The 11,973-nt window shown below is 51.1% G+C and overlaps 5 protein-coding genes across 5 annotated transcripts; all 5 read right to left on the bottom strand.

The window, feature by feature from the left end:
* Positions 1-233: 233 nt before the first annotated feature.
* Positions 234-2,051, bottom strand: DQ04_01171100 (hypothetical protein; the record flags this gene model as incomplete). The annotated part of the gene is made up of 1 exon (XM_009310323.1): positions 234-2,051. One exon carries the CDS (start codon positions 2,049-2,051, stop codon positions 234-236), a length of 1,818 nt encoding a protein of 605 aa, XP_009308598.1.
* Positions 2,052-2,290: 239 nt separating this feature from the next.
* DQ04_01171110 (hypothetical protein) lies at positions 2,291-4,051 on the bottom strand (the record flags this gene model as incomplete). Its single annotated transcript, XM_009310324.1, has 1 exon — positions 2,291-4,051. One exon carries the CDS (start codon positions 4,049-4,051, stop codon positions 2,291-2,293), a length of 1,761 nt encoding a protein of 586 aa, XP_009308599.1.
* Positions 4,052-4,752: 701 nt separating this feature from the next.
* Positions 4,753-6,558, bottom strand: DQ04_01171120 (hypothetical protein; the record flags this gene model as incomplete). The annotated part of the gene is made up of 1 exon (XM_009310325.1): positions 4,753-6,558. One exon carries the CDS (start codon positions 6,556-6,558, stop codon positions 4,753-4,755), a length of 1,806 nt encoding a protein of 601 aa, XP_009308600.1.
* Positions 6,559-7,441: 883 nt separating this feature from the next.
* On the bottom strand, positions 7,442-9,412 carry DQ04_01171130 (hypothetical protein; the record flags this gene model as incomplete). The annotated part of the gene is made up of 1 exon (XM_009310326.1): positions 7,442-9,412. The coding sequence occupies one exon, from the start codon at positions 9,410-9,412 to the stop codon at positions 7,442-7,444; it is 1,971 nt and encodes a 656-aa protein (XP_009308601.1).
* A 188-nt stretch (positions 9,413-9,600) lies between these two features.
* On the bottom strand, positions 9,601-11,781 carry DQ04_01171140 (hypothetical protein; the record flags this gene model as incomplete). The annotated part of the gene is made up of 1 exon (XM_009310327.1): positions 9,601-11,781. The coding sequence occupies one exon, from the start codon at positions 11,779-11,781 to the stop codon at positions 9,601-9,603; it is 2,181 nt and encodes a 726-aa protein (XP_009308602.1).
* Positions 11,782-11,973: the final 192 nt, after the last annotated feature.

Below are 11,973 nucleotides of genomic sequence, written 5' to 3' on the forward strand. Positions count from 1 at the left end.
TAACAAAAGTCAAAATGAAAACCTAAGTGTAACGGAAATCAAAAAAAAAGGATTTGGGAAGAGTAAAGATGACAAAAAAAAAGGAAAACAGATAAAACTTTCACACTCGCATTGTCTCATATGTGGCGGGGACAAAAACTTCGGGTATGGACAAGCATCCGTTCGTCTCACAAGGCTGTCCACTACACAACCTCCGCGCGTTGCCCGCAGGACGTGTGCAGCTGCTGCTGTAGCTAAATTTGAGCACCGGGATCGGGAAACGGCTCTAACGCTTCCTGCTGCTTCACACGGCGACGCTCCGCAAGGACCTTCTGCGAGAAGCGGGAGTAAATCACGTGCAGATAGACGTTCGCCACGAAGCCAGTCACGTTAAGACCGATCATCACAACCATCGGCATCAGTACACAGCTCTTGCCGAAGCAAAGCACACCACCCTGCTTCTCTGCCTCATGTGCGTACCACTCGCCGTACAACAGACGGTTCAGCAACAATGCAGAAATCCACAGAGCATTGAAGGCGAAGTTGTAGTGCTTCGCAGGATCCTTCGCATAAATGGTGCGCACGACAAGGATAGAGACACTGGCACAGAAACCATTGCCAATCGCCGCAAGGGCAAACGCCAGCAATGCGACACTCGATGGAAGCACGAGGAAGAGCACCAGCGCCACAATGATTGCCACGGTCGGCACGAACAAAGAAATAGTAATGGGAACTCTATCTTCCGCCTTGCGCTTTTGCGACCAGATCTCAAAGTAGCTCATCATCAGACGGCCAACAGCACTGCCCACACCATTTATAATTGTCAGCAATGTCCCCATCGAATCATCGACTCTGCTCTCAGAAAGGGCACCAAGAATGAAACGGGCATTGAAGATTATGACGAACTCTGAGCCAACACCACAAAAGAAGGTCCAGAAGAAGGCCCACAACCCGGGTGTGCAAACACTTTGCAAGAAAGTCGTCTGGTACTGTGGCGCAATGTAGTCAACATCTGTCTCCACTGACTCCACTTTTCTTGGAGATTCAAAAGGGCTTTTGTCATGTTGTATTGCATCAGCTTCCCTGTCCATATCATGCTCAATGTCACACTCATCGTTGCTTTGTGACTGCTCTTCCTGCTTCACCCATCTGCGGTCCATGTAGTCCCATGGGACCGCCATTAACGGAAGAAGGAGAGTAATTACGACTGTTACAGCCGCAAAGGCGGTCTGGTAAGGTCGACCAAGCTGTAGATAGGCAACTAATGCACTCTGGAGAGGCAGGAATATGATAAGCACAATGATGACTGCGAGACCGTAAAAGAAACGCCAGAGAGGTGCCTTCTGTCGCAAGTAGACTGCCTTGCGCGCCATCCGCCGCTCCTTCTCCTCGATGCTGAGGTGGTTTTGCTCATAGCCTGTCAGATGGTAGGACGGAAGACGCACAAAGATGATCACCACCGTCCCGACGCAGAGCACGAGGCCTATCAAAAAGTAGAAATAATAATCCGGATGCTCGTTGAAAAAGCCAAAGTACAAAGCGCCGACAATGGCAGAGCCAAGTCCCATTAATGTCTTTAAAAATGCTACCACCCCACCTCGGTTGGTCGGAAAGACACTCAGCAATGTCACAATAGACGCCAAGTCGAACAGCTGGCTACCGAGGCTGAGTAAGGCATTGTACACGCAGAAGCGTACAGCAGTCCCTTGGATCACATCTCCAAACGACAGACCCATGAGCACAGCACCGATCGGAAATAACACACACGCCAGGGCGTACACAGGTCGGGGACCAAAGTGATCATAGATGGCGGCATATGGAAGAAGGAAATAACAGAAAACCATGCCAACTGTGTTGATCGAAGACATTTCCCTCTGCGTGAAGTTATATTTGCTTTGCATAGAGCCGCTGAATAAATTGAACGCGTACGATGTCGAAGCGCAGATAGCGGCGAATGCCCCTGCCACAAGAAGCCCAAAACGTTTGGGCTCACTCAGCCGCTTCTGTCCCGCTGACGTCGCCAGACGCTCTACACATATTTCATTGTTCACCTCATGGGTGTTTGGGTTCATCCTTGCTTTGGTGGGACTGCTCCTACCTTTCCTTCTACGTCCAGGTGATGATAATTTTAAAAAAGCAGAAAATCCGAGTGAGCGGCACTTTCGAGTCATACAACACATGCCCACGAACGCACATACAGAGAGAGTGCGTGTGTGTGTGTGTGTGTGTGTGTGGGTGGGTGGGTGAGTGAGAGAAGAAAAACTCGTTTTTTTTGCCTCCCTAAAAAAGTATCTTCAAGGTACGACGATCATCAAATGAATGCAAAACTAGAATTCCCCTCCCATTGGCACCCTTTCTCCGCGACCTCTACTCCGTCTGGAAAGATACGGTTGTGGAGAGCAGTAAAAGTGCCTTCAAGTCCACCAACAAGCAGGCAGTTCACACGTTCAACGGTCAGGAAAACCCGAACCAACTCGTCCTGGTTGTCCCCAATACATCCCTTGTCTCCACTTCCTTTAATGCAGCGCACAACACGCGGCATCAAGCCACATTCAAAGAAGTACATTGTAGAACCGCAGGAGGCCGCTAGCAAACCACCTACAAATGATACATGCATCACCAAACTATCACACTGTGCAACCACGTACAGAGGTGCAAAACTATTCTCCGCCGCCTTCTCCACGTTATTTTTATTGCTTGTTACCGCCTCCTTGGCGTCCCACACGTACAATGCGCCGTCCCACCCACCAGACGCAAGTAGCCCACTGCGCTCGTCGACTGCCAACGAACGTATGGGCGCGGAATGGGCCTTGCCTCGTTGAGGTAGAAGCTCCCCTCGCACTACATCTAGCACCACTATTTCACCCCGACAGGCAGCGAAAGTGTACCCATGGTAAGCTGCAAGACACCGCACGGGGCCCGGGGTCACAACGGATACTGTTATTACTGGCGAAGATCCTTCCAGAAAGCTCCAAGCACTTATTGCGTGATCCTCGCCACCTGAAAGGAGTGTTTCTTTCTCTCGCAGCAAAAGGAGATCATGAACAAAACTCTGATGAGCCTTAAAACTACAGATGGGGGCAAAGGAGCCCTCGCGGCTGTGCCAAGCATGAATGAATCCATCACGACTGGAGGAAAAAATTCGCTTTGGTGTGACCACCACCCCCGTGACACTGTCCGTGTGGCCACACAGAGTCTCGAGCCGAGCCATCGACGGGAGCAAGTACACTGCCACCACAGCAGACACTCGGCCCACAGCGCACACGCCACTTTCCTCATCGTAGGCGATGCACAACACTGCATCATCTGACAATTCAGCGCCCGTTGAAAGCGATTGGCTATTAATACCGCCACCACCACTATCATTCCCCTCACTCGAGGCAACAAAAGAACCACATTCAATCCACCGCCGCTGGCAGTATAGCACAAGGTAGTGTTCGAGGCTCTTCAAGTTATAGTAGTTTGCTTCAACCGCCACGGCGTGCAGTTGTCTGGAGGTCATATGGCGCCAACTCGTCTGCGCCAACTGCGCCATGATGGTACCATCAATGTCCTCATCCATCGCTTTCTCCAGCTCACGGGCACACTCTCTTCGCTCCCTCTGATGGTCGGCCTTCAGGCGCAAGTACGACAGTATCTCGCGGAAGAGATGCGGTGAACGGTCAAGAAAGATGGCACCAGATGCGTCACGCTCCACTGGTAGCCACTCGCCCATAAGAACCGCGAGCATGCTCTCAGGTACCGCGCAAAGAGTACGACGTGTCGCAGCAAAGATCGTCCCACCGACATTAAACGAAACAAACGCATCAGCCAACTGCAAGTCGTCTAGCAAGTGACATACCCGCTCACGCTGCAGCTTCAATTCCTCCAGGCGCTTCTGCATTTCTTTCTCCTCCTCAGTGAAGCGTGCCTTCAGTGACCCCTGAATGAGCCGGGCAAGCGCCACTAAGAAGTCCTGTTGTGGAACACGCACAATGCAGCTGTTGTCGCCTTCACCAACTCCGTCGCTGGAGCGTATAGCTGCCTCCATCCGCTGACTGACAATATCAACAGCACTCCCGCCGCTTAGCATGACCTACCTGATCGGAAAGAAACGGAAACACATACAGCCTCACAAAGCCCCAAGAGTGCGCACCAGAAGTATTCTTCAGATTCAATGCAATATCAATTGCAAGACATTTTTGTTTCGTTTCTTTTTGCTTGGTGTAACGTGAACGTAGTACAACACAGCGTATAGGTATCGCTTGCAATGCATGAGGGAAATTTAGAACAGCAAGTGAGAGATACCTCTCAAACCGAAGAAAGGGTCCATAAAAACCAAAAAAAAAAATCCAAGGAGAGAAAAAAGAAAAAAGAACAAAATTAACGAGAAGGGTAGCCAACATCTATACGAGCTGTGCCGCAGAAATATATATCAGATTCTTGACTACTGCACTCCTCATGCCTTTCTACGAACACGGCACGTGATGTTCTGTCGGCAGGGGTGGGTGAAAAACGAAAAACTATCACGTCGAGAATCACTGAAGGTTACCCTGTCAGATCGGCTCAACGCTGCGTGAAACCGCACTAATTCATTAAACCAAAAAAGCAAAAAAAAATCTTTATATCCGTTACGTAGGCACAGTAGGACCTTATCTCCACAAACGTCACACATCAAAATACCTCCAGGTGGCAACAAGCAAGTGCTCACAATTTTCACGCCTCAGCAACGAAACCGCGCTCCACTTTTCTTGAAAACCTGCCTTCACTTCATGTATGCCGCGGAGGTTGCTCTCACCGAGTCAACCCATACACTGGCATCTCCTCCACCATGTTGCTGTTGAGTGGCTCCTGCTGCAGCGCACCCTCCTCCCTCACACGGCGCCTCTCCTCCAGCGTTTTTTGACAATAACGACGGTACTCGATGTGGATGTAAGCGTTGCTCAAGAAAGCCGTGCACACCAGTCCAAGAAGCAAAAACAGTGGCATCATCACACACCCTCTGCTGTAGCACACCAGCACACCGCGTTTCTCAGCCTCACGTGTGTACCACTCACCATACAAGAGACGGTTCAGCAAAATTGTGGACGCCATCGTCGGGAGGAAGCAGAAGTTGTAGTGCTTCGCAGGATCCTTCGCAAATATGGTGCGAGTTACCAGCACAACAACAGCAGCGCAGAAACCATTGCCCAGAGCTGCAATCGCGTACGGAAGCGGCAGCGCAGCCTTTGGAAGCACGAGGAAGAGCACCAGCGACACGATGACAGAAATTGTTGGGAAGAACAGAGAGATTGTAATGGGGATTCTATCCTCCGCCTTGCGCTTTTGCGACCAGACCTCAAAGTAGCTCATCAACAGACGGCCAACAGCACTGCCCACACCATTTATAACCGTCAACAACGTCGTCAGTGAACTGTCCACTTCGGATTCCGAGAGCGCAGCAAACAGAAACCTTGCATTAAGTATGATGACAAACTCAGAGCCAACAACACAGAAGAAGGACCAAAGAAAAGCCCACATCCGCAGTGTCAACAAGTTGTGCAGGAATGTGCCTTGGTACTGTGGTGCAATATAGTCGACGTCTGTCTCCACCACTTCTCCCAGCTTCACAATGTCGCCTTCCGCAACAGGCTCTTTTTGCTCAGCGTCTCTGTCCGAGGCACCTCCAGCCTCCTCAAGCTCATTGAATTGTCTCTGCTCCTTGTTCTCCATGAACGACAGGGGCAGTGCAATCGTCGGGTACAGTAGCGTCAGAAAAATGATGACACCGGCAAAGGCCACTTTGTAGTTCTTTCCAAGCTCAAGGTACGCCACCAGCGCACTCTGCAGCGGCAGGAATATAATCAGCAGTATAACCAACCCAATGCCAATCACAAAGCGGATCCTGGGTGGATTCTGGCGAAGATACACTGCCCTACGCGCCAGCTTCCGCTCCTTCTCCTCGATGCTGAGGTGGTTTTGCTCGTAGCCCGTCAGATGGTACGACGGAAGACGCAGAAAAAAGAAGGATACGGCACCAACAGCAAATACCAGTGCCATCAGGAAATAGAAGTACTGGTCAGGTTTACCGTCGAAGAAGGCAAGCTGAATGCTTCCAACAATGGCAGCGCCGAGGCCGGTAAACGACTTCAGTATGGCCACAACGGCACCCTTGTGTGATGGAAAGTAACTCATTACTGTCACCATACATCCCAGATCGAATAGATTGCAACCCACATTGAGAATAGCGTTGAAGACGGAGAGTCGCACAACAGAACCTTCAACTATGCCCGCGAAAACAAGTGCCAGGAGCAGCGCACCGAGTGGCAACAGTACAGTTGATAAAGCGAAGATAGGTCTGGGTCCAAAGTGGTCGTATATGAAGGCGTAGGGCAGAACAAAGTAGCAAAACACCAAACCCACCGTGCTGATAGTTGTGATGTCACGGCCAGTGAGGTTGTAGCGGCTCCGCATCTCCTCCGAGATGAGATTGAATGCGTACGAGAAAGATGCACAGATGCAGCCGTACGCGCCGATTGTCACGATGGCAAAACGACGGGGTTCACTGATGGGGGCCTGCGGCCCAGTTGGGAGCCGGTGCACGAGCGAGTTATCTGTCATTTCTGGTTGAATGGTGCTTCTCTTTACAAATCTCTGGGTATGTGGGGGGGGAGGGGGGAGGAATGTTGTGTGCACCACTTTGTTTTCACTTTTGGCTTTTCTTGTTCGCGGATTGAGTAAGAACGGAAATGGAAAAAAAGAGGAGAGAATTGGGCATGGCTGTATCTCACATATGCCACATTCATATGTGTCTTCTCAAAACCTACTTGATACTCTCGGGCAGCGAGCAACGATGTCGGACGCTTGCAGGTAAAATACACGTACAACATGATATTGAACGAATTGAGGGATGTGGTATGGCCTTCATTGGCCTCTTGTTCCCCATTGTCGCATTCATTGCAGTTCTCTTTCGTCACTGTTGATGGGTTCTGTCTCGGAAACAGTACATCATTCGCTCGCATGGAAATCATTGGTNAAAAAAAAAAGGAATTGAAAGTAGATAGAAAAACATTTTTAAAAAGCAGTGGAATGGAAAACCATCAGAGGAAGGCCTTCCGCAAGATTCGAGCCCACGCAGAAAGGGAAGAATCTCCATCGAGGTGAAGAGAAGGAAGCTAAAACGAACACATCTCGGTGAGCCATAAAAGCGCACCAGATATGCAGAAAAGGGACAACAAAGCGGCCTGCCACAAGCAGCTCTGTATGAGTCATAGTTGGGAACCGACAAAAGCCGAGCTGAGGGAAAAAAATTCAATAGCATCATTCTGTGAAGGGTGAATATTAGTTACGTACGCTGTTGGAAATACACTTGGTCACTCTTTCTATATGTGGAAGCACGCATTGCATGAAATGTTTTCTGTTTTTTTTTTCTCGCCGCGTGTCGTTTCCCCCTCTTTCCGAAGGAGGATCAGTTACAGAAACAACGGGAGGCGTCATCGACTGATCACTGCGGGTTGAGGCGGTACATCTCCCCTAGCAGATGTTCGTTTTTTTTTTCGGTGCCTGCTTCCTCATCTGTACTGTTTGTTATCCCTTCACGAGAAGAGACTCCTGTATTCGGCTGTTTTGGTGATGCTGTGACATCATTGATGGCTTCCGTTGATGCCACATGTTGTACTTTTCCTGTGTAGCTCTCCAGCTCCTCTAAGAGGAGGGAATTACTGGAATCGTCAGCACCGCCCTCCACCAACCGCTCCTCGATGAGGCGGCGTCGCTCCTCTAGCGCACGACGGTTTAACTTGTGGTACTCCCAATGAACGTACGCGTTGCTGAAGAATGCCGAGAGGTTGAATCCGAGCATCACAAGCAATGGAAGCTGTACACAACCACGGTCCAAACAAACCTCTACACCCCGCTTATTTGCCTCCCGCGTGTACCACTCACCGTACAGCAGACGGTTGAGGAGCACAGAAGAGCACGTTGTCGCAAAAAAGCAGAAATTGTAGTGCAGGCCGGGGTCCTTCGCGTAGATTGTATTCACCACGAGGATTGTCACTGCTGCAATGATGCCATTGCCCAGCGCCCCAATCACGTATGGCAGTGGCAGAACATTTCGGCTTGTGATGGTGAGGAAGAGGATCACCATTATCGTCACGGATACTGTTGGTATGAACAGCGATAGCGTAATAGGGATTCGGTCCTCCGCCTTGCGCTCCTGCGACCACACCTCGAGCGCACTCATTAGCAGACGGCCTAGTGCACTACCCACGCCGTTCAGCACTGTCAAGAGTGTATTGAGGGAATCGTCGACGTCCTGCCCAGAAAGAGCCGCAAAAAAATAGCGGGAATTTGTGAGCACAACAAACTCTGTGCCAAGTGTGCAGAAAAGCGACCAGAATATAGCCCATAGCTTTGCAGTGCAAAGACTCTTTATGAACCTTGTCTGGTACTGCGGCGCGACGAAATCCATCTCAAGCAGTGGCGCACCCGCGCCGCTGGGGTGGTTGGCGGTAGGCTCATGCGGTTCGTCAGCGTCCATTGCCACCGGTATGCGGCGACGCCAGAATCGCCAGTCCCTGTCAAGCCAACTGAACGGCATTGCAACAATAGAGTAAAACAACAGCACGACAATCGTAACAATGGCGAAGCCATTCCGGTATCCCCACGATAGATTCTTATATGCCACCAGCGAGCTTTGCAGCGGAAGGAAAGCGATAAGAAAAATGACAATCAGAAATCCAATGGCGAAGCGCATGGAAGGTGGATCTTGCTGAAGATAAAGGGCCTTTGTCGAAATGCGTTCGTCCGCCTCTTCGTCCGTCAGGCGTCGTCGCTCATAGTCCGTCAGCACATACGGAGGAAGCCGCATCACCGCCAACACAACGAGGCCAATAGCACCGCCGACCGCCATCAGAAAGTAGAAGTAGTTTGTTGGTTTGCCCTCGAAATATGCCAACTGCAGTTGTCCAAAAATTGCAGAACCCAGACCAATGTACGTCTTCATAACCGCCACTACTACACCCTTACGTGTTGGAAAGATGCTGAGAACAGTTACGACACACGCGAGGTCGTACACGCCGGTGCCAAAGTTGAAGATGCCGTTGAAGACGCACAGACGGGTCACTGTACCAGTAATAGTGCCGCTAAACGTCAGCGCCATGAGCAGTGCACCAACAGTGATCAGAACAAAACCTAAGACCAACACAGGCACAACACCAAAATAGTCGTACACAAATGCATACGGTATGCCAAAGTAAGCAAACACAATGCCAACGGTGCTAATCGTCGACATGTCCGCTTGGGTGAGGTCATATGCCTTCCGCAAATCATCACTGAAGATGTTGAACCCGAATGAAAGGGATACACAGATGCAGCCAAAGGCGCCGGCTACAAGAGTAGCAAATCGGCGCGGCTCACTAAGCGCCTTCATCTCTGAGGAGCGAATGATTGACTGTGGTTCTTCTACACTGGACATGGTGAACTCTTTTTAGCCCTTCTTAAGAAACCGGTTAGCTGAAACACACAGAAAAGATGCAAACGACCCTCCTAGAGGAAGTGAAAGAGAAAGGAAATTATTCTACTATGAAGGAAAATGACACCGAGAAAGGTGGGGTTAACTGTATGACAAACAGCAGCAGCAACTTACTGTCGACTACTCCATCCTCAAAAAGCGGCCCTCACAACATCACACATTTCCGCCAAAGCTATGTCCGCTGATGTTGATGATGTCGATGTTCGTCCATTTGCATCCGCCTTTTCTCTCGTAATTTCATCTCTGTCCTTGCTCTCCCCACTCATCATGCGCAGGCATTCAGGCAGAAGCACATGTGCCACAGGAGCGTAGCGGAACACACCCAAAGGGGCGAAGAAGCGCACCCAGCGTCGCACACGCCATGAAAACCGACCTGCTACAGCAGCCCTCAGATCATTACTTGTCTCATGTGAAAACCAACGCTGCAGCACAGCGCACTGACGGTATAACAGCACTGACATGAGGACGCAGCATACGTCATGCACCGCCTCCGAGCACGGCGAAGAAGAAGAAGGGGAGAGTATTCCAAGAAGGGCCTTCATGTGTGACGGCGTCACTAGCATCAATCGCGTTGTGCTGAAGGAAGGTCTAGAATCCGGTGTTGCGGCGAATGTTGAGAGTGGAGAAGAAGAGTGCAACGTCGTGAGCGGCTGCGAAACCTCCTCTGCCGCGAAGTCAAGCAACGCACTGCACAAACGTGACGCCGCAGCTGCCACATGAGAGGCTGTTGGAGGTGCCCGTGTTCGACTCTTGCTTTCGTTGTGCACACCACTGCCAGCACCATCCAGAGACCGAGAAGTTTCTTCATCGGGGCGTGTTCGCTTCAGTCGCAGCGTGAGGCGTGGTCCCTCCTCTCGCATTGGCGGCTCTTGAGGAGGTGCCGCAGCCATTCCACCATGTGCTGTCTCCAGTGGGATGCTGCTGAAAGTGAAGCTGTTCAGCAAGACCTGCAGGCGTGCGTCGAGTTCAGCCAACTGTCTGTCACTCCTCGCATCCCCTGAACCATGTGCCACCCTTGACTCGATCAGTCGCCAAGCCCGCTCAGCGATGTACAATTGCGCCGCCGGCACCCGCAACGCCAGCGCGGTGAGAAACGCCGAAGTGCTGCAGTTCGCCTCAGTGCCGCCCCATCGGCCTCCTTCCTCCTCGTTAAGATCGGCGAAGGACGGCACGAAAAGCGTCATCTCTGGGTGGTCCAGAGCACTGCGAACGTAGTGTGAGGCCATGCTGTGGCTGTGGTAGAGCGTAAATAGCAGCGCATAAGCTGCACGGACCGCACCTGCATGCCTCTGGTAATGCTGATGCTGCTCTCCATCAGATGTGTAGGCGACGTCCTTCTCCAACAGGTGCAGACCCTGTGCCAATGCACGGCGCCAAGAGGAACTAGTTATATCCGTCGTTTCCATGTTTTGAGTAGTGAACTTCATTTCATCGCCATAATCCCCCTGCATCAACTCATTGAGCCACAGAGAGAACATGGCGTGCGTCGTAAACACCATAGACCCCTCCAAGAGTGCTGTCTGATTTTCATCCTCCTTCTCCCCCTCGCCACCATCATACATCATACCAGCGAGAGGATACACGACCATACGTGAAAGTGACGGCCAAAAGTCAGCACAGGGTACTTGAGTCAGCACCGAATGTATTGTATCGGCTGCGACGTCCTGCGCATCCGTCTCGGAAACAATGAGCCGCCGCCACAAAGCACGCCACGTAGACGGTATGAACGGCTCCACAACAACTTTTCGCAGCAGTCGAAGCGTGCGTGCAGGGTAGTGCAGCACCACATATGTGGCAAGGCCCGGAGGCAGTTCTCCAAGAGAAACCGGCGTCGCACCTGTCGTATCCCATGAGAGAAGCATCTCAGTGAAGAAATCTTTGGCATCCTCGCCGCGAAAGTCCACGGGCGGCTGGAGGAGCCTGTCTGTACCGCGGTCACTCCGCAAGAGAGACAAAAGTGGCATGGATCTTCGGCTCAGTCGCGGCGACGCCACTTCCCATGCGTTATTGTCAGTGAGAGCCACCATTTGTTCTGTGGGCTTCAGATAGAGCTCGTGGCTACACCGCAAGAGGACACTGGATTTATAAGGTGGGCAGAGCTCTCGAAAGAGAAAATGACGGCACTCGTCATGCTGAAGTCCGCCAGCGCAGATGAGACGCAGCGTCAGAACGCCCTTTTCCACGGCAGACATCCGAGGGAGCGCCACACGCACTGCCCTCTGCACCATGAAGGAAAGAATCGACCCTAGCAGTGAACCTTTGGAGTCGTCGTCCGGCGTGCATACAGCACACAGCTGCACGATCTCCTCCATCTCGGAGTGCTTTCCGCTGAAGCACTCCCCCAGCCTCTCCTGCCGTACTGAATCACACCAGTTAGAAATGATAGAAATGCAAACCACAGAAAAGAAAGAGGAGACAAGAGATTTGCAGAGCAAAGTGCACAGAGCACATATATACATATATATATGTTTATGTATATATATATATATATATACAAAAAAAAA

This window comes from Trypanosoma grayi, assembly GCF_000691245.1.
Source record: "Trypanosoma grayi strain ANR4 Tgr_117_V1, whole genome shotgun sequence".
NCBI lineage: Eukaryota > Euglenozoa > Kinetoplastea > Trypanosomatida > Trypanosomatidae > Trypanosoma > Trypanosoma grayi.